The sequence below is a fragment of the Laccaria bicolor genome, genomic scaffold, assembly GCF_000143565.1.
Source record: "Laccaria bicolor S238N-H82 LACBIscaffold_3 genomic scaffold, whole genome shotgun sequence".
Taxonomy (NCBI): Eukaryota; Fungi; Basidiomycota; class Agaricomycetes; order Agaricales; family Hydnangiaceae; genus Laccaria; species Laccaria bicolor.
This window is the reverse complement of record NW_001889874.1, coordinates 2454829-2481317: the sequence shown is the minus strand read 5'-3', so window position 1 is coordinate 2481317 and position 26489 is coordinate 2454829. Positions and strand designations below refer to the sequence as shown.

Below are 26489 nucleotides of genomic sequence, written 5' to 3'. Positions count from 1 at the left end.
AGAAACCTGCTCCACTATGGGCATGCTTGCAAATTCATTTATTTTGAAATGATTTATCTTACAAGAACGCAGATTAAATCCTACTCTCTTTGACAGTTTCCTTCCAAATTTCTGCAAATTCTTCGATGTTCCGTCCATTTCCTAAGCTGAGAGCCTCGAATGGGATCATATTGTGCTGGTGGGCTGGGGCTTTGGACATCGCAGCTGGATGGGATGGAGAATCTATCACCCTCAGCTTCGGGCGGGTGTCATCCGATAACAGAAGATCGCAGAGCTCTTGATAAGTAAATAGAAGGGGATCTGTTCTCGGTGCATAAGGGTTGAAATCGAGTATGTGCCCCCGGGACAGGTCGCGCGTTAGGAGGAAGTCGAAGATATCTAACATTCCCTGTCAGATTTCATTTTAAATCATGGGTTCTAACGTACAGTCTTCTTGGGTGTACCATTTTGACCTGATGGATTGCCAAAACGTCTCAACTGTGTGTATAATCTTCGCTTGTGTTGGCAGATCGTTGAAGAAATCATAATAATTCGTGTCCCTTTGTGAAATGGCTAACTCGGCCTCCGTTAAAATTGAAGACACGGGATAGTATCAAGGGATGGATGCACCTAGAAGCCTATTTTGTCGTACAAAACAGCGCAGTTCCCGGCTCGTGTCCACAGGATACCACTTGCGCAGGACAAGTTCTAGTTGGTACTCTGGCCAAGATGGATGGGGAGAGGATGATGACGTCGCAGGCAGGCAACCGTTGAACACATTCTCGACACCCAGATCATGGGAGATGAAGTCTGAGGACTTCAGTAAGAGGTAGATATCTGCTGGGGAGGTGCATTTCAGTGGTGAGGAGGATGGGAGGATCCATGATGCGTCCTGCAAAAATGAATCAACGCGGAACAGTCTTTGGACAATGAAAGTAAGAAGTACCTTTGGGGAAGAGAAATTGAGTTTTGGAAAGATAGCTCCGTATTCCTTCACGCAGTTTCGGATTTGCTTGTCAAGTTCTGGAAACGCGTACCGCCTTGGTGCTGGCTCATCATCATCTTGTTCTTCTTCGTCCTCGCTCTCATCTGAAAGTGTGCTTTCGGCTGGGCTAACAAGTTAATGAGCTCTAAAAGCTCGCAATGGTAGGAAGGTGATGAAGGTCGACCAACAGATCTTCCGATCCCTCCGGGACAAATACGCTCTCAGAGTTGAGGTAATTGATGAAATCTTGGGAAAGCGGTCGAACAATCGTTGATTTTATACTTTGGTTCGAGAATTTGGGGTACCATGAGGAAAATTGGAATGCGAGGATGTAGGATGGAGTTTGGTTGGGAAATAGGTTACTCGACATGGAGCAGTGAAAAAAAAGTGATTAGAAATTGAAGCACCCTCAACGATAGATTCCAAAAAAAATACGATCCAGATCCGCAAGTAAATACAGCATTCAGAAGATCCATAAAAAGGGAGAGATACGTTAAAACAATATTGGCGATAGTCGTTCAATGAGCTTGTTTGTGGTTACCCGCAATATACTCCGAGTGCCACCACTATGGGAGGAACGCAGAGTCAGAATCAAAGCACAGAGAGCCAAGCGCCGAGAACATACCTCAACCATGCGCCTGACGCCTTCCTCAACACCAACCTCTGGCTCGTACCCAAGTACCCTTCGAGCCTTTTCAATGTTATACCATCGCGTAGCACAGCTGAATGTGACCTTGAATTTGGTGAAGGTTGGCTGCTTGCCGGTCAACCATCCAAACCACTCTGATCCAGAAGCAGCTGCCATCCCAATCGGTTTGGGTAAGACGATGAGACCACGCTGTTTCCTGTGTCCGGGGAAGAAAGAATCCAAATGTCGCCAGACAGTCCGCGGGAAGTCCCAGAAGTAGCAAGGTTCTCCATTTGTTATGAAGAAGGCTTGGCCAGCAACTTGAAGAGGGGTTTTGTCAGGATGACGAAGCTTTTCACGATTGATACTCGTTTCTGAAAGTTGATCGTAGCGCGACCTGCCTACGGGCCGATTGTCCGTTCCTGGGTTGTTAAAGGCACTTTCGATTATGTCCGCGTTCGGAGGGCGTGTGACATAGGGGCCCAATGGTCGGGCTTCACATGTCGGTATCCGATGTTTTCCAGTTGTCACGTCAATAGAGGTGAGAGGATGGTTAATAAGGCTCTGTTCTACAGAGTTCAATGGCGGCAAGTCGTCAACCGTCGAGGGTGCTTTTTCAAAAGCGGATATTGGGGGTGCCGGAGGTGGGATATCCAGCTTGTCGGCAGCGAGGATATGCGCACGGGCGACGTTGCCAACGTACGTCCAGTCGAAAAGATTGGTGTTATCGCCAACCTGAAAATGGGTCTGACCACGTTCGTAAACTTGGTACAAGCCCGTCATAGCTTGACGGTCTCCAGGTCTGCATAAATGTTAAAAATCAGGAGGGAATTTTGCAGTGACAGGCGTACCCGAAAATTCCTGCAGGCCTCAAAGCAACCGTCAATAAACCACCCTTCCCATTAGCTTCCAAAACCGCCTCCTCCGCTTTTGCCTTGGATTCATTGTATGCATCCATTGGGACTTCGGGGAATGGGAGACGCTCGTCGACACCGATGATGTCAGTGCCATTGAACACAACGCCAGCTGAGCTAGTGAAAACCAGCTTGCGCACTTTGCAAGCGACTGCTGCAGCAATGACAGCTTTTGTTCCATCTACGTTTACTCTGAAGTAAAGAGCAGAATCTGTGAGTCCCGCAGGAGGTGAAGCTGTGTGTATAATACATGTTGCACCGCTCTGCCAAATTGCGAATTAGCAGCTGGAAGAACTGAACGAATGACTTGAAATATACTTTTCTGAGCGCCGCTGCTAGCTGGTCCTCGTCGGTAATGTCACCAGAATAAAACGGTACATCGTTGTAGCGTTGGACGATGTCAAATACGGAAACGATGTCTCCTCTGTCCAAGAGCTGTTGGACGATGTGCCGACCAACAAAACCGCTTCCTCCAATTACGAGATAAATATCTTTGGACATGACGGTGGGAAGACAAGGAGTTGCTTGTGGACCAAATCGAACGACACGTCCATATTTTTTTGGAGAGACGCGCCCCACGTGACTTTCTCCATTCGTCGCGATTGACGTTCCTGTCACTGCGGCTGGTTTGTTTACTGAAGCCCGTCTTCAACACCATGGAAGCCCCGATGCCTAACAGAAAGTACAGCGACGAGGAGAAGCGTCAGCTTATTGCAAATCTCGATATTGAGGGTTGGTTCTTGCAATAACATTCTACGATTCTTGACAACTGATCATTCTCAAGTCGCCCATCGCAGCAGACAATTCGAGGCATGGCTCGCAGACCGTCTCGAAAACTTTACTATTCACCAGGAAGGCCAGGTGTCACGGATACCCAAACAAGTTCGTGGTATGTCGATGCGTGATTTTGGCGAGAAATATGGGGGAAACGTGCAGCTGGCACTGAGAGGCTTTCAGAAGGAGAAGCTTGCTGCAGCTGGAGGAGATTCCAGCTTTACTGAAATTGACAAGAGCATGAGGAAGCGGAAGTGGGTGGCGAATCATGAGGCTGAGCTAGAGGGATCCAAGGACGCCGATTCTCATAGAGCCACAAAAAATGGTATGCATTATCTCGTTCTTTGTTTGAGAATCCACTTATTCATCAAATGATCCATAGCTCGAATAACTTTAGCCTCCCCGAAAAAGACTATTCCAGGTTCGTCAACAGGCCCTGGGACCGCTCAACGAGCGCGTTTACTTGCAGCGGCGAATAAAACACCTGGCACGGTATGTCATGCGTCCCAACCGATTCTCACCTGCTAAAACCTCTTCTAGTCGCGCACTATGGGCAGGGCACCGTCCTATTCTAGTCCCCAGAAAGCACGACTTCCTTTGAACAACACCACAACAACTTACAATCCTCACTCACTATCACGACCCACTTCGCCCCTCAAACACCCAACGAAGCCAACCAATACAACGCAACATAACCGTGTTCCATCGACCTCAACGTTTAAGCCATCCTTGATGCCCAAAACGCCTAAATATCCTCGCGCCGATGATACCACAACGGGCATGCGGCTTCCAAGGAAGGATGAAAGCATGCTCAGCGTCAACGGATCTCCCCTAGCAAATCCATATGAGTTTGGACTGGGGTGGTTTAAAGGGGTGGAAATGGGAGAATCTGTGTTAGAAGAGGAGGAAGACAGCGATGTACAGATGAACGGCCTGGGCGCGACTCGGACTCTGAAACGAACCAAAAGTAGTATCATCATCCGACGCGATCCTTCCGTGGCATTCCCACCTGGCCACAGCGGATTTCATTCACGCACGAACTCGCAAGCGAGCTTCTTCACCGCGTCATCATCACAAACGTCATCATCAACACATTCCAGGGAGAATTCACAAACCATGCAACCTCAACCAGAGCCCCAGCCCGTCTTTCGCTTCCCATCTTCTCAACCCCACCTGGAAGCCACTCCTCGACCGATACCGAAACACGTCAGATCTTTCTCCGCGTTGGTGGCGATACCAACCAAGGACGGTCATCTTCTGGAATTTGACCCTCTACAAACCTCTCCTGGTGCTCTTGACGCCCTTGAAGGCATTACTGATAGTGCAAAGAAACAAGCAAGAGTGGAAATGGGACGGCTCGTACAGGCTGCTGTCGATAAATGGAAAATTGGTTAGACCACGTCTGTTACCTTACGTCTTCTTGCTTTTGGACTTGTAGACACGTTCAGCATTTCCCATCCACATCCATTCCTTTACTCCTGACTCTCTATTCCTTTGCGCGACATATTTTAACACACAATCACCCAGGACTTCCTGCTGTGCACTCTGTCTACACGCATGTAATCATAGTTAAACAATGAGTTCTGATTTCAGTTACTTATACCCATCAAAAAGAATTTCCAAGCGAGCTGCTCGGCATTGCTGACTATTCCTGTTGCGTACTTTGACAAGGGGCGATAGCTCCTTTGAGGTAACATGCATCCTGTTGGGGTGTAGACTGTACTATGGTGAGCATAGGTATAGATAAGAGATCAGGCAACTGACCGGTTAGTCTGCTGTCTCAATTCAAAAAATCGAGTAACCGGGATCGCTCCAATAGCAAAGCCTTGACCCCTTGAAAGCGAGAAATGGCCAGTGGTGACATATCCTATTACTGACTCTTCTGGAGGAACGATTTCCGCCAGCTGCGATACACCGACTATCAAATCGGACTCCGAAAAAGATTACCAAGACTAACCTCCAACTCCTCTGGCGTTTCCTCCTCGGGATCCATTGCGCTCGTTGTGAAGTTTTGAAGAAGCTTCTCCCATCGTCTTGCTTCTTCATCTCCAACAGAGTAAATTATCGACAAGTCTTCTGGTGCACCCCTCGAGCACATGACCAACTTGATGTTGACTAGAGCCCCTTGAAGAAGATCCGCTGCTTTCAGGTCCACAGAGAAAGGTTCCTGGGACCGCTTCAGCCGTAGTCTGCCCATCTCCGAGAGAAGGTAAGCACTAGGGTTGAACACTTTGGTAGCACTCTCCAGTATCTTTTGCGCTTCAGAGCCGCGTAGCAACCATGGTTTGACGTTTTTCTGGACATCGTCCTTGTCGGCAGCTGGCATATCTCTTTGAGTGGTGACGAGGTCCTCTTCCTCCCCGCGTTCTTGTGAGTTTCTTTGAAGGCCAAGAAGCGTCGCCCAGTCAGCTTTCCATGGGCTTATTGTACCTAGCTTGTCGTAGTTGACTCGTTTCGCTGGCGGTTTCCGTTCCCAAGATTCTCTTTCCTGCTTCTCCCGATCCATGGAGTAAGTCGTGTACGCAGCAGTGAACGGATAGTCCCATGGGAAGTACACAGTGCCTGCTTCATAGGCTTGAGTTTGACGTTCCCTTTGACCAGCCACTCGCGTGCCAGTGAAAATCAATGAGCTAAAAAACGCCATCGACCACCCAGAAGGAACGATCAATGTCCATCCATGAAGAGCCTGACTATCAGAGCCGCTGGATTGTGCCTCTAAGGTGCGTTGGATGAGCAGGACGGGAATGCGGTCGTCCTGGCGTAATGGGTTCAGTGGAGTTCCAGGGATGATGTTCTAACGATGTAAGGGGATGTAAGGAACCCCGACCATAGCAAACCATGGGACACAATTACCTTCGAACGGCGCTCGTCAAGTTCTTTCTTTTTGTAACGAGGTTTCGCCAGTGCATCCCGTATAGACTCATCCCAAATCTCGCTGCTGGCAAGTGTCGACGAAGGGAAAACAACACTGCCCAGTCCAGACGTATTGGGCTTACATTTCGCGTCCTTTGGAGGAAAACTTAACATTTCTATAAGCCCTCATTCCGTTGCCACACAAATTGACTTACTTCAGTCGTGGATCATCGACCTTGAAGCCAACGATCATTCCTCGAGGAAGGGAACCAGCAGTTTGCAAGTTGGTTAGAGAGGACCAAAACTACTCCTTGTCAAGCTTCACTTTGAGGTGATATTGGTTGACAAACCTTGCGAAAATCTTCTGTCTTCTCATGGGAGGCAGGACTCAGTGACCCTTTAATGACCTGACTCGCCTTGGGACCCATGATTTCAAAAACGTTAATTCGGTCCTTCAAATCATTGATCTCGACATTGACATCCTTTGCCAAAGAATTATTTGACTTGTATTTAGACAAAATCTGCGACGCGACTGTTTTCAAATTGGCGAGGACTTCGTTCTGAGCGGATGGGTGAAAGCGTAACCAGACTGTCCTCAGCTCTTCCAAAGGCGCGACAGGAAGCTCGGAAGTTTGTTGTTTTCCATTCTTTTTGCCCTTTCCCTCAAGGGGCGCTGCAACTTGAGATTCCTCCTGGATCGCATTCGCTGTTGGTCGCCAGATGATGGTTACAGGTGCAATTAAAGCAAAAGGGTAACCTCCCGGTTCATATAAATGAGTTTCGAGAGTACGCGAACCACCCAAACATCTTCCCAAGTCAGAAAGGAGTCGAAAAAATCAAACGTAACCTACCGTTTTGATCCCGGTCCTGGCCCTTGTGGGTCACAAGACAACTCTAGCATTGATATTAGTATCTCTTGGGGGCCTCGCATTTCCACTAGAGAATGATAGGAGGCATCGTGGAGTATGGAACCATGCACGGATGCTCGATGAGAAGGACGGTAAGCCTTTTCGGTTGGATGCACGGCCTAATGAAAGAGGTTGGGATGCATCCGCGAGAAGGACAGAAAACGAACCAAACGGTAACCCCACATGTCGCTCATTTTCATGCGCTTGGCATGCCAAAGATGCGTTTCGAGCCAGGTTTTATCGCCTGCCTGAGTTAATTAGTTTCGTTGACTATCCGCAATGTTTTGACGAACGCTGTCGACTTAAGAACTTGTCCGTTTGACTAATCCGTTTGAGTTTACCACGTTTGGGCATTGAACCAAGAGTTTTTTTGCGTATTGGATCCATCTGCCAATGTATCTCAAGTATTGTTGAAGGTTAGTCAAGAGAACACACCTCAGCGCGTGCTTTATCCCGAAGCTTCAAAGGAACACGTCGTACATCGTGACTCGCGGCTCGACGCCGAAGGTGCCTTGGCAAAGCTTGCCACGCTCTCTGTGTCGAGCTTGAACTATAAGATATTCAGTGACGTGATATATCCGTGTAGGAACCTTCTAACTTGGCCGTTTTCATGGCCTTTTGCATAGCATCGATTTCGAACGCTCGTGCCTAAAATCGGGTTGAGCACAGAAGGTTCTAGGAGCTCCAGCAGTCTAAGGTACCTCAACAAACTTCTCAACGTCGATAGTACTGGGTAACCCTGTCATACCATAAACATATCGCGCCAGAATTATACTCGGAAATAAAAACACGTACTGCTCATAGGCACAGACGGGCCAGGGGTCGCATCCGATTGGGACTGCACTTCAATCGTGCGAGCAGCCGTTAACTTGATTTTCTTCCTCTCGCGACCTGTCAATTCTTCTCCCGCGTTGTCCTTGCGCTTTGGAGCCATCCTTCCTCTCTTCCGAGGCAAGCTTCACGGGCTTTGACGAGCACTTCAATTTGAATTTGATTGCAGGTGAGAGTTCCCTTTCAAGCCATTGAGTTTGAAAGTGCAATATTGCACCTCCGTCACGTGAGTGCGGAAACAATCGTGAGCTCAACATCTTCGGTGTTGCTAAACCTAGTTATCAGAAAACTAGCAAGCTTTGAGTGTCTTGACACGGCCTTCGCAAGGAAGGGCTTATATTTGCTAAGCGCTAGCCGCCATGGCGTCTTGTCTTCGTCTGTCCTTTGTTGCTCGAACACTCCACCACGTTCCAAAAAACCGATGCTTCTCGTCAACGCGAAGAGTAATGGCTGAGACGACTTCTGAATCGAATGTTGGAACAGTCGTGACGCAGAAAAAGCCAATTGGTGGCTTTCGTGGGGGGTATGTCGTTCCGCGTTAGTGTCGAAAATCCGTTCCGCTTAAGTAACATCTATCTTCACTCAGGATTGTCGGATTTCTCTTTGGCTTCTCCTTGGCGTCATCCTTTGCTGCATACCACTTATTAGAAGAATACCAGAAAGCTTCTGCTGCTTTGCACGAGAGCGTAGAGGAGCTTAAACTTAGCACTGAGAAGGTACCTATTTAAAGCCATACTCAGAAATGGATCTGACATTATTTTTGCACGGTCGTTCTTTCTCAGGTTTCAGCGCATGTTAGGCGCATAGAGGCCGTCGAAAAGGACTTGAAAGCTCTATCCGACGCGTCCGCGTCTAAAGACGACATCTCTCGTTTCAGAGCAGAGGTGAAGAAACTTTATGATGGTCTGAACGTTGGTCAGTTGTCCAGTTATAACTACTCCTTAGACTTCTTCTCATGGTTATTCTAGACTTTTTGGATTTGCGGTCCCATGTATGGGGAATTCGTACGTCATCTATGATCCTGCCTTGGCCCCATTGACCTTCTCTGAACAGAACAAGATGTTCATAAACTAGCCAAAAAAGATTCGACATCAGTACGTATATGATATCCGAGTTAGTCAAGGTTTATCAAAGGCCCACCCACGCTTAACTGTTCTTGTGTTGAGACTTCCGGCGGAGAAACATAGAAAGATCCAGACTATGGATTGTGAATGGAGCATTTAAGCATGTTCATTTCCGTCATGAGCTTTCTTGACCTCCTAGCCTAGCAATAGGCGTTCAACCTTCAGCTTCAACCCTCGAGCCAATTCAAAAAATTCTCTTCGTGCTTACCATGATCGTGGTACCCGTAACTTTAACCGTCCTTGCCAACCCCACAGTTCCTCGAAATTTGTTGATTTAAGCTCATGAACCAAAGAGCTTCATCAGAGAGCGTAGCCTGTGGCTTTGGCTATTGAGAGCTCGTGGCTACTGACTACAGTTGATCCCGAGCAATCGAAATGAGTATTTTGTTTCCCTCGAGATTACATAGCACCAAACTTGTAGATAACCGTATTGAAACTCATCTGTTCATCTTTATATCAGCTAACGGGGCTTATTAGGATGTAACCTGTCTTCAACAAGCAACAGCCGATCAGGCCTTCACAAACGCCAAAAAAGCTGGTAACATCCAAGCCCAAGTCGATGCATTGATTTACCGTGCTTTGGAGCGCAATTCCGGGAAGGTTGGGCTCGCCACTGATCTTTGCACAAGCATCGAGGCAGTAAACTCGGAGGTCGCAGCTATTCACCAGCATCAGGTTTGTGACATATGAGTAAACGTTTGAATTGTCTTCACAATTTGAAAAGGACCCTGCTTCACAAAACGCAACAGCCATCAATCGAGCCATTACATTTGAACTTGCGAGACAAATTGTTGCCATTGTGGGCAACCCCCAGGACGCACTCAAGGCGGGAACTTTTCAACCCGGAAGTCTCGATGACAACACGGGGAAGGGCCATACGTGCGACGATGCCAATGATGCAGCTGGGTGTATATTCTCTCAGGGTTTGCTGGTGCCCGACGCAACGGCGGCTGAAATAAATGCTGCCGTCGCGGGTGTTGCACCAGCTGATGGCGCTACTCCAAGTACGGCGTCGGGCAGTTCCTCCATCCCCGTCGCAACTTGTCCTCCTGGTATTGCAGTTCCACTAAGTAGTGTTCTCGCTGCTCACTGTATGTGTTGCCAGCCTCCACAGTAACCGTGACAATCTCAATTAGTCCAACGGGAACCGCACCGTGAGCCATCCTTTTGACTTACGTCTTTACAAGGCTGACTGATACCTTATCTTCAACAGATCAACCGCAGCTACCTTGACTCTCGAAAACCTCCAGAAGTTCAGTGGTTCCCGTGAGTATGTCCTTGTTAAGATGATCTGACGCTGACGAAAAACCAGTCGGTGGGGCTGCTGCGCCTGCCGTCACTCCTGGTGGACGCGGATTCGTGGTAGCAAGTTCTGATAGTTTCCTCAATCTACCTGCGGCGCTAGGACGTTCTTGCGATATTCAACACAATAATTGCGCGAATGTGGCAAATTCGGCATCTGGCCGGGGAGCTGGCCTTACTGTCGGTCAATGCGACCAACAGAATGATGCTTGCCATTCAATCTTTGCGTAGAGGGTCGAGGTACTACAAGCAGAAGCATTGCCTCAATGTACACGTAAACCAGTTTTTTATTGACTATCTGTGGCAGAACAGCAGACGACATGGGCAGTTGCGGCATTCCAACCTTTTTGAAAAGATTAGCAATATTTACATGCTTCGTACGGTAAGTCTGCTACAATTTTGCCATTCCTGCGAGAAACCACCGTCGCTTTTTAATGAGATCCTGTGGGGTTATTATATGATTCTCACTTCCTACGGTTCAGTTGTATCAGATTTCTTCTCGACGTACTGTGGTCGCATCAATCAGAGAAATGCCAGGAGGAGGGTATCTTAACCTACCCGAGCTTCATGCCATGGCTGAGATGAAAAGCATGTAGTGAGTATCGTTTAGTAGGAGCATCAGTGGAAAGGAAAAGGCTCACCGCTGCATCGTCATCAGCGAGAGGGGGAGCCTTGCTTCCAGTAGGATCATCATTATCACGCTCATTTGTATGCGAGACCTCAAGCTTGGTATCCACAACATCATAGCGATTACTTCGAGGAATGCTGGTAGATTGGGATGTTGAATCCGTCTTGCGTGACGAGAGGGCTATTTTCCCATGGACGTGGTGCACTTCACGAGAGTTGAGCCTGCCGTCGACCAGACATTTGATGAGAGTCAAAATCGAGTAGGACCGTCCGAACGCACAGTGTCAACAGACTGTTAATAAACACTAGAAAGCAAGTCAGTAGACAACATACGCATAAGGAAAAGTTAACACACATTTACTTGCAACGAGATAGAAGGGCATCCAGACCGCCTTATTCGGCATTGTTAAAAACTTCGGAAAAAGTTAAGCACAGAGCGTATCACACTTAGGGGAGGACAGACGGAGAAAAAAAGTCCGAATTGAACAATGGTGGCTGCGCATCCTCGAGCACAAAAATATGTGATAAAATCTTCATACAAGGCAGTAATGTCAAGCCTGCGAGCAGAAGCGATTTTCAGTCACGTGTAGAACTGTGGAAAAACCAATCGGACGTACGGGTGGATAGCTACGTCCTGAGTAGATTTCGAATAGAAACAGAGAGCACAGAACGTCACAAACCCGGCCACAGCAGAGAGAGCTTGACCACTGGCGATGACCCCTTTAACGCCATGAACTGCCAGGGAAGCAAATTCGTGATTGTCCGAACTAAAAAATGTGGACAGTAAAGAGATGTTGCGAATGACAGCAAAGCGGGATTAACATTTTTGCAGTAAAAGCTATTTTTTACCCATAAGCCCGTCAGTGAGAACTCTGGCCACAAAAAAACCCACCAAGTCCCAGTGCTGTACGTATACTTGTCAATAATAATAATAAAAGAGCAGTGAAGAAAGGATCTCACCAAATGCAGCTGTCGAAATGAATGCCTAAATACGTCATCAACGGTGAGAGGTGGTAGGACGGTCGAGGTCGGTAAGCCTCACCAAAGCGCCTGATAAGAAGGCATTCTTGCTGACTAGATAATATAATGGAACTTATTTTAAAATCGCGCCGAAGCCTATATAGATATACTGACCAGTCCAGATATGAGCGGAGTGAAACCTTGATGGAAAATAAGTCCTCTTGAACGAGAAATGGAAGAAATCGACATACATTTGCACGATAAAAACTGCCACAATCTATGTCCTTGGAAATAAGTCCGACATCTTGATACCGAATTATGACATACAGAAAGACCAATCGCAGCCTATTATAATGGACCTGTGTCATTCAGATGAGAATGGCGAAAGAGAAAGTTGCGTACACAATAAGTACTATATGACCGTAAGAACGTTGCACGCATTATAAAATAGATGTCACGTACTGAGTAGCATTGATTAGACCGAATGTGAATGGATATAAAAGCACAAGATAGTGATACAGACTCCAAACAGAGTAAGTTGCTTCGACAGCACACGTCAGTGGAACATTGGAACTCACGCGTGAGATGCTGTCCAAGAAAAAAAAAATAAGAATCTCAGGTCAATAACGGCATTGGCACGCACTTAAAAGCGAAATCACGGTATCCAATAAGCTGGAAACCGCTGTGAGTGGGCACCTGTCCCCTGACGTTGTTGCATTGAAACGCACAACAAAGAAGTCACCTGAGACGGTACAACGTAAAAAGACAAGACATGAAACGGTATTTAAGGTGCGCCTTACCGTGAATTTAATCGTCCAATGATCGAAAGGATATCGAGAGAAATAGTCATAGCTTTCTGGACTTGGGGCCTCAGCCTATGCAATCTCTGCTACAGACAAGAGACTTCGTACGAAAGAATGTGAATCCATATGCAATCGTTGCCACGATGTAGCCTACACTACCGAATTAGTACCAACAAGTTGACTGTGAGTAGTGGACATACCAACGAAAAGTACTCCGAGAGAGCTCTCCAGCTCCTTCAAGGTTAGCACCACAGCACCAGGAGGGAGTTCAATGCCAGACATGGTCCTCTTAATGTTGGCTTCGGGTGGTAACTGTAACTGGGGTAGATGACAAGAACGGGGGCCGCTCAGCTCGTGGCTCAAGCAGACCAGGGGTAAGCAGGGTCATCATGTCAGCGTCGATCATGTACATGTCTCACAGCAAGACTTTAAGGAAAGCCCGTAAAGCACGTGATGACCTTAGTTGACCTCTCAAATTCTCAAATCTTTTTCGTTACAGACTCAAATTGTCGCGACGTGCATCCGTATGGTAAGACTGCCCTGGTGAATTAGAACGAATTGTATTTTTGGGAGGGCCTCGGGGCGATTTGATTTCTATCGTCAAATCATAGATCAGTCGTCCGCATCCCAATTCCCTGCCTGTTGAGGGACTTTGGGGCCACCTGCCGGCTTGCTCATGATTATGCTATCAACGCTGAGGACCGAAACGGCAGCCTCAGTGGCTAGCCGAATAGCCCATGTCTTAGCAGCCAGTGAGTCGTAAATCTTGTGTTGATCAGCTTGTAGGGTGCCATCAGTCTCGACCTAGGTCCGATGAGAACATATTCAATTGTCAAGCAGGATGCAAAACACTGACCTCAACATCCACACCCCAAGATTCTCCGCCCTTCTGCTCGTGCTTCGCCCATAGACGGCTGAGGACCTCGTTGCCCTCCGCCCCACCTAATGCGTTCTCCGCTAACGTCCTTGGCACAACTTCAAGTGCACTGGCGAACTTCTTCACGGCATGTTGCGAAAGACCCTTGAGCCCGCTCCCATACAAATCCACCCGTTTGGCTAGTTCTAGCTCCGACGATCCCGCTCCAGGTACCAACCGGGGGTCTTTGATGAGGCTTTTGATCACGTTCACTCCATCGTCAATCGCCCGCTCAAGATCGTCCAAATGATTGGAGGTAGCTCCACGCAGTACGATCGTTGCAGTGCGTGTCTTCTCGCCCTCAGTTGTTGGGTCGAAGCCGTCGTCTCCCAATACTAATTGCCGCAGGACTGTTACCCTGTCACCGCCCACCTCAATTGTCTCAAAAATGTCGACAAAGCCTGCCTCCTCGGGCGTAGGTGCACCAAGACGAGCAAGGGGGGTGGCATTGACCACGCGACACAATCGCCGCAGCTCAAACTTGGAGAGGACTTTGAGCACCGCGATGTCGAATCGGTTGAGGTAGTGCAGAGCAAGTTCTCCGACACTTGATCCTGCGATAATGACCTTGATCCCCGAGTCTGCAATTTCTTTGACAATCTGGGCAGGGTTAAGCAAATTGATCAAATGACGCCAAAACACACCTTCTCCATATGCTTTTCTTCTCCTGTTGTAAAATTGAGCATCTCCTCCGCGTTTTTAATCAACACCGTGCCCTTGGTTTCCGTTTGCGCAACGTCAAGAGCACCTGTGAATACGGCCACCTTTCCTCGAGTAACTTTTTTCACCATTCCCTCTGGCTCCCGTCCAAATACCATGCCTTGCACCACTCTGCTCCCAGAGAGGCTGCCGCCCATAATTTTCACCACGCGAATATTGTCGACATTAAAGTTCTTCGCGTTTGCGGGCATGATCGCTAGGGCAGCTTCAGCCACTAACGACGCGAGCGTGTCCTCGTAACCATACTGTTTTGACGCTATGGCCGGTTTGAGAGCTGACGCTAGTGTCGATTGGGTCATAGGTGAAGGCAGCTTGAACGACGCGAGTTCTTAGTGGAATTGTTAGACTAGACTTTCAGATGGGAACGTGAGCGCACTTTCGAGTTCTGATTGTGCTTTTATTGATGCCAAGTCATATCCAATGATAACTTCGCTTGGATGGAGGCCCATTATAAGGAGGTTCTCGGCCTTCTTGAGCAGGTCCCCTGCCAGGATGAGCACCAGGTTCGTTGCGTCACCCATCTGTCACCCAGTAAGCTATAAGTTTTTTGGAGCCATAAAGCAATGCACTTCTGCCTCCTGCGCTTGAGACGCCATCACCACGAGTTTTGCTGCCGGATGAACGACCTCGATCTCGCGGATTATCGTTGCGGCATCTGAGGTCACGAAAAGGCGTCCCAAATGATTTATCAGTAACTTGTTTCGACCTAGCCACACATCGTGAGTTTTCGTTGGAATGTAAACGGCAAATTACACGCCATTGGGACCAAAGCTCGTTCTGACGAGATCTGAAAGCTCGTTGACTGCTTGGATATTCCGCAAAACTGCTTCATCCAACCCTTGAAGGTGCTTTTTTCCTTAATCAGACGAGATCTACGTGTATGGAATTGGAATACCTTGTAACCATCTTTGAAAATTGGGAGATTGTTGGATTTCGGGACTTTCAACGACATTTTAGAAGAGTGGAGAGCTGAAATCCAGCACAGCCACCATCTGTTTATTCAGATCACCTCATTGGGCCCGCTCCTGAATATACCTCTACCTCTACCCTTATACTTACGCATGCCCGAAGGCTTCTAGCAATGCAACTTTCAACCAATCAGCTAGAGTAAAGATTCAGACGGATTTATTGTAATCTCGACAGGTATTTGTACAGGACTTGGTGCAACCGCGCACTAAAAACATCCTTTCGTTCTGAATACGTACGTATGGTTGATGGTGATGTAAGGGAAGTTTTGATGTGTAGAGGCCCTCAAACGCAGACATACAGGCAGACATGTGAGTGTTCTTAATATAGCTTGAGCTCTTCAAACGTCAGATGTGGGTCCCAACCAGCCTTGAAGAGTACTCGCTCGATGGGTCGTCAGTTATCCGTTTCGAATAACGTGAGAAAGTGCCGAAAATGCTTCATGGGTTCCTCCAGAGTTCGTTCAAAGCAGGCGGCATCCATGGAGCAGCTATATTCTTTGCAATAAGCAAGCCAATTCAACCTATCAGTCCACAGCGCTTACCGGATTTCCTTACCACGTACGTCCACAAGCTCAACCCATCCCTTGTCAAGGTCAATATCAAGCATCGACCCATCGAAAAACAGAACTTTGTATTTCTCGCCTTGTGGTGATTGTCCTGGCGATCCATATTGGGTGCACCATCCGACGGAAGAGAGGAATCGAGTTTCCAGTGGGCCTGTAATCTTCCCTACCTGAGGTACGAGGTCATTGAACGCGGCATTGCCTCCAGAAGTTAGTCCAAGGTCGAGTCTTCTGTGGATATCCAAGGAGGCAGGCAGCCTTGTACCCACCAAATTCTGCCCGTCGCCCTCGTCCGAAACCTTGCCTTGTGGCGAACAAGTATCCCTTCGTGGCCCAGTAGACAACTTTGGAGGACGTGGCAGAATTTGGAAGGAAGATATGCTAGACGTTGACCTCGTTCTATCGAGTCCCTTCAAATCATCGCTCAGTTTTTCAACACCGTCATCAGCAAGATTATCGACAGTTGCCGTCCGCGAAGTCCAGTCGTCAGTAGCAGTTTCCAATGTTTCGCACAGCCTGAGAAAACGTGACATCTGCTGTATTGCCTTTTTTTTCGCGTCTTCCAAGTTCATCCAGATCGATTCAGACATAAACGGATGCACCTCCAGGCAAGGAATCAGCTGCTTAGTCCATTCGGGTCCTCTATCGCCAATAACGTGCTGCGCAAACTCCAGAGACCTATGTTCCCGGGAAAGGCGTATTCTCAGGGAGGACGCATTAAGATTCTTGTCTGATAACTCAAATTCTGCCGGGACGCCAGGTTCGAATAGAAGTTCAATATCTGGAAGTGGACCGTTCGCCATCATACTACATTTTGAGTTGGTTGTGTGCAGCGTCAGCTGAGAAGCAAAAATGTTATGTGGCAACCGGGATTTTGCTGACGTCGACCAACCTTGGGAGTACGTTGTTTAATCTGCTGCACGTGTCGACCTGCATCGTTGTACTGCTTCCAGTACATTGAGGGTAGAGTATGAATGGTGTACTCGGCTGTCGGTTCCACCAAACAGCACGGTACACTCAGATGGGGCGCTTTGTATATCTTGATCTGCAACCGTGTAAGCCCTACAATGCCTGAGATTTCCTGAAACTAACCATAGTTCCGGTTGAATCGACCAAGAGAACATCGTCACCCTTCATTCCCCGCCTGCGCTCATTTTCACGAAAGTCGATCAGTAATGAACGCGAGGGGAGAATTGTTATCTGCCCGTTGGCAGATTTATGTGTCTTGGGATTTAGCAAGGAAGTGTTGAAAGGCAAAGGTCGACTCGTCCCGATAGGGAGACCAGGCTGTGGTTTTGTCGCGTGAAGAGGAGGAATATATTTTACCTCGCAATTTGGCTCTGAAGCTTCCTTCAAGGCATTCTGTTCTGGATTGTGTGCAAATATTTGTAGTCTCTCGGCGAAAGATGTTGATTGCTTGTGGTTAGATGTTTGTAAGCGATCAGCCTTCAGCTCGTCCCCAGTCAACGAAGAAAATTCGAAACCTGCCTGATCATTTTGCGCGTGATCTCGAATCAAAAGAGCGTTGCTGCTTGGGATAGGATCTGAAACGACTCTCCGAGATATGAGTGCCTTCAAAGCTACGTTGCCAAGGTCAAGACCAGCAAAACCAGGTCTTTTCTCAGTCAGCAAGTGCTGAAGGGAACGTCGTCGCGGCAGCGCTGGTATCTGCACTTGCTGGAGAGACAGTGTTTTAGGACAGCTTGATTCTTTCATTGCAGAATATCTGCCGATCGGCGGGTGGGTCAACAGGAACGGGTGCGATAGAATTTGTGACGGTTCAAGTCGAGTTTTTTGGCACTTGAACCAATCAGAACCAGTGAGCAACTTGAAGATCGGAGTACGTACTTCTTCAAGGAGGCCAGCCAGTAAACTTTTTAGCTCTATTGCAGCATTTTGGGGCCAAGAAGACAAGTCTTCATCCCTATTACCTGTAGAACAGCTCTAACATAATCGTCAGTACGGGGGTCATTGGTTGTATATCAAAAATCACTTTCAACGTCTGCAGCCCTAGAAAGGACACATTTATGACGCATCCAAGGGACCATACATCTACTGGGAAGCCATAACGAGAATGGGATCTTATCTCTCTTCAGATTATCAGATTGAGACCGAGGTGAACTCTGAAAGTTAAACACGCTTACGGTGCAGCGTACTCCTCGAGGCCGCATATTTCCGATAGGACATCATCAGGAGAGTCGATAGGTGTCGCAAATTTGAAGTCGGATAGTTTCTGACCAATGAAGCCCTCCATTCAAATCCGGATTGGACAAGCATTCGACTCACAGGTTCGGTATTTCCAATTAATAAGATGTTTGTTGGGTTTATGTTTCGATGAACTATCTTTTCTCTCCCGAGGTAAAGGAGGGCATTCGCCATGCCTTTGAGGAGACGACGAATATCTGCTTCTGGCAGAATCGGTGGGTCTCGTGAAGAAAGAAAATCATGTAGGTTTCCGCCAGGGCAAAGTTCAAGGGCGTGGTATCGCGCGGTAGATGTTGAGAATACAGAATAGAGAGCGACGATATTTGGATGGTGGAGTGCTTGATGCAACGTAGCTGATGTCATTGAGGGAGGTGACTCGGTGATTGGCGTTGATATCTAGGCAAAGCAAGGCTTTAGGCGACGTCCACATCTTGCATGACCAAAATTCACCTTCTTTAGAGCCAAATTTCTACCTTTCAGCCTACCACGCCTACATGAAACGCAATAGACGACGGTGGCGCCTCCGTGGTCAAGTTGTTTTATGACTTCGTAGTCCTGGTTCGTCATTTTCAACGATCGTTCACAAAGTACCGGGAGGGTTATGGTACCTCAAAAAAAGGGGGTTGTTGATGTGCTGATAGCATAACACAAGAAGAAGAAGAAAAAGGTCTCCAACGCAAAGAAAGGGCGACAGGGGGGTTTTTAAAGGGTCTTGGGGATATCTAGGCGGACGTTGACGTGCAAGTAATATGTATATGGTATGTACGATCGGGTAGATGACTATTTGTCCCAGGGTTCGCAACCCAACCCAACCTTCAACCAATACGTCCCACTAAACATCGTTATGGCTTTTTATTCCTCTGATATGTACCACTAACAGAGTGACTAGCAACAACCCATTGGCACGCCCTGTATTCTCCGAAGATAATTATTTTGAGGGTCTCTCCGCATACTAGATAGAGGTGATGCGATGCTTTACAACCCAACCGCCAAGGCCGACCATCCAACGCTGTCGTCATCTAATACACACGTTTGAATGGAGGCACAGGCTTGCACTCGGCCTCATCGAGCGTCGTGTCAATAACTTTGCGGTACTTCAGCTCGACGTCGGGGGAGTTGACATCGTGTTGGAATGAAAGGGTATGTTTCATCCAGTTCTCGTCGTCACGCTGTTTTGTTTAGAAGAGACATGAGTTGGTCGCAATCTACAAGGAAATGAAGGAGAATAACGCACGTCTGGGAAATCTTCACGAGCATGAGCACCACGAGACTCTTTACGGGCAGCAGCAGAGGTGATTGTCTGGATGGCGCACTGGAGGATATTGCGCAGTTCAAGCGTCTCCACAAGATCCCTACATCACATCCCACCCAATCAGAACTTGGCACAAACGGTTCAAGAGATGAAGCTCACGAGTTCCAAATCATGCTCCTGTCCTTGATACCGACATTATCAAAGTTTCTATAGATGGAGCGAACCTTCTCGACACCTTCGTCGAGAGTTTTTTGGGTTCTGAAGACAGCAGCATCGGTTTGCATGGCTTTTTGCATGTCAAGACGAATCTTGGCAGTTGGCTCTGGGCCGTCAGAACGCCTAATTAAACCGTTCGTTAGCTACATTTCAAGAACCTCAGAACGGAAGCATACCTAATCTTGTCCAGGAACTCAATGCTCTCGATGCCAGCCTCCTCAGGAATCCCCTTGTGCGACTTGCCAGGTGACAGTGTGTCTCGGATATGGTGGGCGACAGCACGGCCGAACACGACGATATCGAGCAGCGAATTTGCACCAAGACGGTTGGCACCGTGCACGGACACACAAGCGGCTTCTCCGGCAGCGTACAAACCAGGGACAACCTTGTCATTGCCATCCTTGTCAACGGTAAGGACCTCGCCGGTGTATTTAGTAGGGATACCACCCACTAAAAAAAAAGAACCATCAGATACGATTCCATTCATCGAGAGAACGACGCATACTGTTGTAGTGCACGGTGGGCAGAACCGGGATAGGCTCCTTAGTGACGTCGACACCAGAGAAGATGGCGGCAGTTTCAGAGATACCGGGCAGCCGCTCGTGGAGGACTTCAGCGGGAAGGTGGCTCAATTGGAGGTAGAGGTGATCCTTCTCAGGACCAACACCACGACCTTCGCGAATTTCAATTGTCATGGAACGGGAAACGACATCACGCGAAGCGAGATCTTTCGCGGTAGGCGCATAACGCTCCATGAACCGTTCACCCTCAGAGTTCAAGAGATACCCTCCTTCACCTCGAGAACCTAAAACCAGAACGTCAGCCAAACGCACTTGTGATGGCTTGTAAGAATGTTTACCCTCTGTGATAAGGCACCCGGCACCATAAATACCCGTGGGATGGAACTGGACGAATTCCAAATCCTGAAGGGGAAGTCCGGCACGAACGACCATGGCATTGCCATCTCCAGAGCAAGTGTGGGCGCTCGTGCAGCTAAAATACGCTCGCCCGTAACCACCCGTCGCCAAGACGGTCTTGTGCGAGCGGAAGCGATGGAGTGTGCCGTCTTCCATGTTCAGAGCAATGACACCCACGCACTCGCCGTCTTGCATAATCAAGTCGAGGGCAAAGTACTCAATGAAGAAGTTGGTGTTGTGACGCAGAGATTGGCCGTAGAGCGTGTGCAGGAGGGCATGCCCAGTACGGTCAGCGGCGGCTGCGCAACGGTAGGCCTGGCCTCCCTTTCCGTATTTCAAAGATTGCCCACCAAAGGCGCGTTGGTAGATTTTTCCCTCTGGTGTACGCGAGAAAGGCACGCCGTAGTGTTCAAGCTGCACGGGTGAAATTCACTCAATTGCAGGTTTGGAGAAATGATAGCTGGAGCAAACCTCAATGACGGTATGGGGAGCTTCTCTACACATGTAGTGGATTGCGTCTTGGTCACCAAGCCAGTCGGATCCTTTGACCTACAGCAGGGAGAGATGTCAGACGACCAAGCTTAGCAGGCGGTATGTGGTATGGCACCCACAGTATCATACATATGCCACCGCCAATCATCTTCAGTCATGTTCTAGACAACGCAAGTCAGATGAAAGACTTGCAGAAATGAATAAGACATACCCCAAGAGCAGCATTGATACCACCCTACATAAACTTAACAACACAGGGGCAAGAAAGGTCATTTGAACGCACCTGAGCAGCAACAGTGTGACTTCTGGTGGGGAACAACTTGGTGATACAAGCAGTTTTGAAGCCAGCTTCAGCCAAACCAAAGGCTGCACGTAACCCCGCACCACCAGCACCTCTAAAGTTATTGATTCATAAGTGTTAAGACTCGAGAAGGAGATTCAGGACAAACACGACAACGGCATCGAACTCGTGTTCAATTAGCGGGTACTTTCCCGACGACCATGACTATGGTGGAAAGGTGAGAAGTGTGTCATCGGCTGAACCGGATTTCCCACCTTGACTTCCTCAGCCTTGGCGGGATTAGTGGCGACGAGCTTCGCGACTGAAGGTGACGAGTGAAAGGCTCGTGAAGAGCGAGGCAAAGCTCTCGGAAGAGCTTTCCTAAACATGAAGGGTGTTGAGGAAGAGGTAGGAAATAGAGTTTCAATATTCCGACGATCTCCCAACCAATCACAACCTCGTGATTTACCGGCTCACCTCCTATCTACCGACCTTTCATGCAGATTTCGAACGTAACATTACAAAATTGATATTGAAGCATACCCGCTCACGTCTACTTTCTAACCGGGGTTTGTTGAAAATTTTCTGGTGTAATTGGTGCTACATACATATGATACATCATAAATGGTGGGACAAGTATTATACAAATTATGTACAGAATTATAACCTACGTTCGTATCTAAGAACCAATGTAAGATGCTAATATCGCCTTTTGAATATAAAAATTACCTGCTCACACTCAATGTTTATCAAGCATTGCGCGATCTTGTGACGCTCGATGCAGATATGTGTAAATGGTGAAGATGGCGGTGTGCACGCCATCCTCCTGCAAGACAATCGGGTTAGCTTATCAACTGAGATTGCCGAGAATGATTCTCACCTCTCTGATGCGTCGCCCGACGGATGCAGCCTTGTCTTTCATTAACCTACAGAAAACATCCATAAAATACATTCGGCGAAGAAAGGAATACTTACTGGTTAGTGGTCGCTTTAACGAGGGCGTCGGACAGGTCGCTGACCCTCAAGCTAACTCTGAGACCGGCCTTCGTATTCACTATTAAGCATAAAGTAGTTGTCAAAGACAGATGTCGGACGCACCCCCAGTCGCTGGACCCTTGAAGCCCAGAAAAACTGATCACCGAACCATGGCTTAATCAGCGTCGGTATTCCTGCTCGTAGACTCGCGCCTGTAGTCCCTGCCCCGCCGTGGTGCACAGCTGCATCTATGCGCGGAAAAAGCCAATCATGAGGCACTTTGTCGAGGAGGAAACATTCTCGAGGTATTTCGATTTCAGGGCCTTTATCTTCGCTTTTCATTCGCGTAGACCAGCCTTTGGAGATAACCGCTCGAACGCCACCTTGAGAGCGAACATACATTTAGAGCAGATTGAAATAGCAAGCTTCACGCTTACTTTGCAGAACCGCCTTCACTATATGTGAAGTGACACGATTCGGATGTGGCACAGTAATACTTCCAAACCCAATGTATACGATTGGCTTCCCCTCTCTCCGGGATTCTTCCATCCAATCTATGAGCTCGGTGGGGGGTTCCCAGTCAAGATCCGGATTATCCAAAAACCAGCTGCAAGAGTGTTGTTAGATAACAAAATACACATCAACAAGGCCTTTCCGCTCACTATCCCGAGATGATCGTGGTATCTGGCCAATCTAGTGGCTTGGGAACCACAACCTGTAGAATAACATCAGAGCCTCGTATGAATATAGAGGGGATGGCCAACTTGTGAGAAGTTATAGATGAACGTGATCTTTGATTGAGCCAAGTGTCCCATGTCGGTGTGGCCTATCCGAAGGGTGTGGCGTCTCCACTTATTAATTTGGCTAGAGGTGGCAGCCCACATGACGTTACTGGGAAGATGTTATTGAACGAGAGGAAGAGTGAGTATGCACACAGGGCAAACCTAAACAATATGTATCTGAAAAAATTTAGAATTGAGGGGCGGCGGGCATGGACAACACACTCACGAAGCGCTGTTGAAGGTAGGAGACTCAACGGGCGGGCTCAAAAATGCGTGAGGGAATTCGGAAGTCCTGAGAAGTTGCATAAACATGATGATTGGAGTCAACCAAATAACCCTACTTGGTCCAGGGCATCGTAAATGTCCTGAAATATGGAATGGCTTGAACAAAAAAAGGTCAGATGATAAAGAGAGATGAGAGGCCGTTGTACACACCTAGGGCCTCGGCGATGTGTACACCAGCCATCGCTGATGGGCTCTCCAGGAGAACGTCAGCATCACTACATGCCTTCCAGGAATCGACTAGAACTGCAAACAACGAAATAGTTATGTGTTTGAGCAACCTTGAAAGCGTTTACGACGAACGTTGGTCTAACCAGGGTCGGAACTGTTCAAGCGTCAGAAAGCAACGTCTGTTTTTTTAAGCACAACTTACGTTGTTTAAGCTCAGTCTGAAAAATTCAGGTGAGAACATCTACGAGTCGAAATCAGATTTTTTTTGTTGAAACAACATCCTACGATAACACGCACTTTATTTTCCACACTAAGTTTCATCAAAGCGCCTGGATCACCACCAGCTGTTCGATGACCCAATCCAAACCCAAGAATCCAGTCTCGATACTCTTCGTGGGTAACGATCGTTACACGGTGGCCCTCTTTTCTCAATCCAAGTCCCAGTGCAATATATGGCTGAACATCACCCCTAGAACCAATGGTCAAACACACAAAATGTAGGGAGGCTCTTGCAATCAGGATTTCCCGAGGCAGATTGACAACCTTGGGAATTCGACGCTGGAAGTTGAGTGGGAGGTCGGCGGCAGCGGTAACAGCAGCACTAAGGGAACGAGATAGAGGCGCAAATATGCCAGTCGCACTGCGTTCTGGGGACTTGGCGTGTCGCCGACGCATGTGATGAGTGGGTTTAACCGATGCTTCCTGTGTCTCAGGACTCCCCGGTCTCGAAGAAATCGGAGATGCCACCACGGTGCCAGACTGGCAAGATGAAATGGATTGTTTGATGTGTTCAAGGGCCGCATCACGTATCGCGGCCGACCTAAAGACAAACCTCATCTCTGCTTGACCTTCTACGCCAACAGTTAAGCCATCGACAAGTACCCAGTTCAGGTGAAAGGGCTCCGCATATCGGATTAGAGTCACAGGGATGCTATAAGTGATATTCCGCTGTGTTAAGTTTTTGCTCCAGAACCCTATGTGGCGTCGAGATATCGCAAAGTACCCAACTGAAGTCACCGTCCTGTAGACGCGAGCCCGAGCAACTGAATATGAATGTCATTAGTAATGAAACTGGGTCACAAAGGCGCTACCCACACCAAAGCTCCGATTCCGCAGCGAATCCTAATGCAGCTCGAATGGCTTTTTCTCTATGGGTGATGTAACCTTCATCTTTGGAGGGCACATTATCTCTCTGGAGAAACCTAAAGGGCCCAAAGTCAACGAAGAAGACGGATTGCGGGTTGGGTGGTTCATTCTGCACGCGGCGCTTCGCGATATCAATGCGATCTTGCAGCTGGTCCCAGATTGGTATGTGTTGAACAGGGCCGACTTGGATGACCGGAGATTCGGACATGCCCTCACATACATCTTCCTTACAGTCCGCTGGAGTAAGTTGAACACGGAAAGAAACCAGGTGCAAAAAATCGGCATTGCAATGGGTTTGGAAGTCAATTATTCGGTCGAGGGGACAGCTTAGTCTGACTCCAGCTTCTGAATCGGCTGTTGGCGAATACAACTCCATTCGGCGATGGCGTTGAAGGGACAAAGCACCTGGAAACAGGATTAGAAACACAAGAGTAGTATAGACAAAATTATAACTCGCCATTAATTTCTCTTCTCCAATCATGGGCAGACTCTTCTGTATCCAACTCGACATAGTCGTTGGCGCTATGAGCTGCGTCTTTTATGACAAAACGGATAAACCTTGGGTGCTTTGGATCGATGGGAAGAACTTCATGGAAGAATGATACTGAAAGATACCGTCAGAAAGTGGTAGCGCCAAGAAGAAGAGGAAGCTTACATAGGGTAGTGCACAATGGGCGGGTCTTGTCCTCTTCTTTACTGGATGCGTACGAGCAGATCATATCATGCGTCAATTCTACCCAGAGTCGCCTTTTCACCCGCCAGCCTTTACGGTGAAATGTGGCCGGGCCAGCTTTGAGGACTTGACGTGAGGGTGAGAGGTCTGGCCGAGTAGCAAGTAGGGATGCGTGAAATGTCAAACGGTGGGTCGTAAGATGAATAACGCCCTTCAAGAGCTGAGTTATTCAACCAACAAAGAACAAACGCCAGTACTCACCACAACCGATATCTCGCTAAAAAGACAGCCGTCAGTTTCCAATAATAACAACTCTTCCTCATCTGGACCAGCGAGTTCGCCAAATTCCTGGATCAAAATACGGACAATTTCTTCTGGCTTTAATTTCGCAAGTTCTTCATTGTCATGGTTTGGAACGCGATGAATGGTGGGCAGCGCAATGTCAGCGTCCGATGAAGAATCGCTGGATATTCTATATTCATCCTCAGCGTCATACTGAACTGAATCCTTCGAATCAAGATCGGCAGTGACCCAACTGCTGGCAGTAGCGGCCACTTTGGCGTCATGGTTGGCCATCGCGAGTTCAGATTGATTGAGGTCGTGCCTCACGAGGGACTCGAAGCCGCTGTTTGAAGTCCTTGTCCGAGAAGTAAGAGGTTTGACGCATCCTGAGCACTGAAGAACCTTTTCGAACGCGTTCGCCTCGTTATACAGCTGAGAAATCGACGGGCATCTTGGTGAGTCGGTGGCGTCCTCGTCAATGTGAGATGAATCTATCGAACTTCCGCGGTCAAGGGAGAAAGTATCAGAGTGCTTGCTCTTGTGCTTGCTCGACAGCGAAAACAGCCTGGCCAAGACTGACATGGCAGAGGCAAAAGGTGGTAATTTGCGGCGACATTACTGAGCATATGTATTTCTTTTGGGCCTCCGGTGTTTGAGATTACCACGACGGCACAACTTCGATCAATTCAACCCGGAACCCGTGACATCATCGCCAGTCAGTCAGCAGCATCGCCTTGAATTGCTAAGCAAGAGGTAGAGGAAGACAAGTGTTTATATCCAAGTCTAGCAGTTGTATGGATACATTCAGTTTTTTTTAAAATAACCACTTAGCGCGCCTGCGGGCGCAAAACCCGATACCCAATCTTCCATCACGTTGGTCACAGCAAGTTCCGTTGCTTACACATTTAGTAGTTTCGAGTCAGCGTGCTGTATAGTATTGTGTGGTGTACATGGTCAGTCA

General features: G+C 48.1%; 11 protein-coding genes across 11 annotated transcripts; 3 read left to right on the top strand and 8 right to left on the bottom strand.

Moving 5' to 3' along the window:
* Window positions 1–73: 73 nt before the first annotated feature.
* Window positions 74–1334, bottom strand: LACBIDRAFT_309209 (uncharacterized protein; the record flags this gene model as incomplete). Its single annotated transcript, XM_001875853.1, has 5 exons — window positions 74–378; window positions 427–552; window positions 610–871; window positions 926–1091; window positions 1153–1334. 5 exons carry the CDS (start codon window positions 1332–1334, stop codon window positions 74–76), a joined length of 1041 nt encoding a protein of 346 aa, XP_001875888.1.
* An 81-nt stretch (window positions 1335–1415) lies between these two features.
* LACBIDRAFT_188460 (uncharacterized protein) lies at window positions 1416–3007 on the bottom strand (the record flags this gene model as incomplete). The annotated part of the gene is made up of 5 exons (XM_001875852.1): window positions 1416–1530; window positions 1590–1966; window positions 2276–2394; window positions 2444–2769; window positions 2825–3007. The coding sequence occupies 5 exons, from the start codon at window positions 3005–3007 to the stop codon at window positions 1483–1485; spliced, it is 1053 nt and encodes a 350-aa protein (XP_001875887.1). The 3' UTR covers window positions 1416–1482.
* A 155-nt stretch (window positions 3008–3162) lies between these two features.
* LACBIDRAFT_309207 (uncharacterized protein) lies at window positions 3163–4675 on the top strand (the record flags this gene model as incomplete). The annotated part of the gene is made up of 4 exons (XM_001876265.1): window positions 3163–3238; window positions 3291–3605; window positions 3663–3772; window positions 3821–4675. The coding sequence occupies 4 exons, from the start codon at window positions 3163–3165 to the stop codon at window positions 4673–4675; spliced, it is 1356 nt and encodes a 451-aa protein (XP_001876300.1).
* A 356-nt stretch (window positions 4676–5031) lies between these two features.
* Window positions 5032–7787, bottom strand: LACBIDRAFT_230763 (uncharacterized protein; the record flags this gene model as incomplete). The annotated part of the gene is made up of 13 exons (XM_001875851.1): window positions 5032–5184; window positions 5238–5496; window positions 5560–6074; window positions 6134–6299; window positions 6349–6437; window positions 6484–6732; window positions 6814–6940; window positions 6985–7160; window positions 7209–7285; window positions 7335–7440; window positions 7477–7591; window positions 7640–7689; window positions 7743–7787. The coding sequence occupies 13 exons, from the start codon at window positions 7785–7787 to the stop codon at window positions 5032–5034; spliced, it is 2127 nt and encodes a 708-aa protein (XP_001875886.1).
* Window positions 7788–8318: 531 nt separating this feature from the next.
* LACBIDRAFT_244960 (uncharacterized protein) lies at window positions 8319–8978 on the top strand (the record flags this gene model as incomplete). The annotated part of the gene is made up of 5 exons (XM_001876264.1): window positions 8319–8395; window positions 8459–8588; window positions 8655–8787; window positions 8841–8876; window positions 8926–8978. 5 exons carry the CDS (start codon window positions 8319–8321, stop codon window positions 8976–8978), a joined length of 429 nt encoding a protein of 142 aa, XP_001876299.1.
* A 393-nt stretch (window positions 8979–9371) lies between these two features.
* Window positions 9372–10529, top strand: LACBIDRAFT_309204 (uncharacterized protein; the record flags this gene model as incomplete). The annotated part of the gene is made up of 6 exons (XM_001876263.1): window positions 9372–9413; window positions 9474–9671; window positions 9721–10048; window positions 10102–10150; window positions 10210–10262; window positions 10309–10529. 6 exons carry the CDS (start codon window positions 9372–9374, stop codon window positions 10527–10529), a joined length of 891 nt encoding a protein of 296 aa, XP_001876298.1.
* Window positions 10530–10816: 287 nt separating this feature from the next.
* On the bottom strand, window positions 10817–12970 carry LACBIDRAFT_322994 (uncharacterized protein; the record flags this gene model as incomplete). Its single annotated transcript, XM_001875850.1, has 16 exons — window positions 10817–10852; window positions 10940–11147; window positions 11206–11230; window positions 11281–11338; window positions 11389–11482; window positions 11543–11692; window positions 11818–11829; window positions 11886–11975; window positions 12060–12085; window positions 12213–12230; window positions 12288–12297; window positions 12348–12473; window positions 12529–12581; window positions 12614–12627; window positions 12797–12838; window positions 12889–12970. The coding sequence occupies 16 exons, from the start codon at window positions 12968–12970 to the stop codon at window positions 10817–10819; spliced, it is 1044 nt and encodes a 347-aa protein (XP_001875885.1).
* A 330-nt stretch (window positions 12971–13300) lies between these two features.
* On the bottom strand, window positions 13301–15276 carry LACBIDRAFT_230536 (uncharacterized protein; the record flags this gene model as incomplete). The annotated part of the gene is made up of 7 exons (XM_001875849.1): window positions 13301–13486; window positions 13539–14204; window positions 14249–14652; window positions 14701–14845; window positions 14894–15019; window positions 15080–15172; window positions 15220–15276. 7 exons carry the CDS (start codon window positions 15274–15276, stop codon window positions 13301–13303), a joined length of 1677 nt encoding a protein of 558 aa, XP_001875884.1.
* Window positions 15277–15830: 554 nt separating this feature from the next.
* Window positions 15831–18423, bottom strand: LACBIDRAFT_309201 (uncharacterized protein; the record flags this gene model as incomplete). Its single annotated transcript, XM_001875848.1, has 6 exons — window positions 15831–16694; window positions 16748–16900; window positions 16948–17655; window positions 17704–17799; window positions 17849–17943; window positions 18000–18423. The coding sequence occupies 6 exons, from the start codon at window positions 18421–18423 to the stop codon at window positions 15831–15833; spliced, it is 2340 nt and encodes a 779-aa protein (XP_001875883.1).
* A 474-nt stretch (window positions 18424–18897) lies between these two features.
* On the bottom strand, window positions 18898–21606 carry LACBIDRAFT_188373 (uncharacterized protein; the record flags this gene model as incomplete). The annotated part of the gene is made up of 12 exons (XM_001875847.1): window positions 18898–19229; window positions 19295–19412; window positions 19472–19651; window positions 19705–19978; window positions 20034–20333; window positions 20388–20859; window positions 20917–20994; window positions 21057–21098; window positions 21149–21172; window positions 21221–21332; window positions 21387–21442; window positions 21493–21606. 12 exons carry the CDS (start codon window positions 21604–21606, stop codon window positions 19080–19082), a joined length of 1920 nt encoding a protein of 639 aa, XP_001875882.1. The 3' UTR covers window positions 18898–19079.
* A 350-nt stretch (window positions 21607–21956) lies between these two features.
* LACBIDRAFT_309199 (glycosyltransferase family 1 protein) lies at window positions 21957–26110 on the bottom strand (the record flags this gene model as incomplete). Its single annotated transcript, XM_001875846.1, has 17 exons — window positions 21957–22043; window positions 22098–22143; window positions 22193–22260; window positions 22316–22575; window positions 22630–22799; window positions 22855–22907; window positions 22957–23083; window positions 23201–23266; window positions 23316–23355; window positions 23410–23502; window positions 23560–23581; window positions 23630–23668; window positions 23725–24470; window positions 24523–24978; window positions 25031–25177; window positions 25229–25457; window positions 25508–26110. The coding sequence occupies 17 exons, from the start codon at window positions 26108–26110 to the stop codon at window positions 21957–21959; spliced, it is 3252 nt and encodes a 1083-aa protein (XP_001875881.1).
* Window positions 26111–26489: the final 379 nt, after the last annotated feature.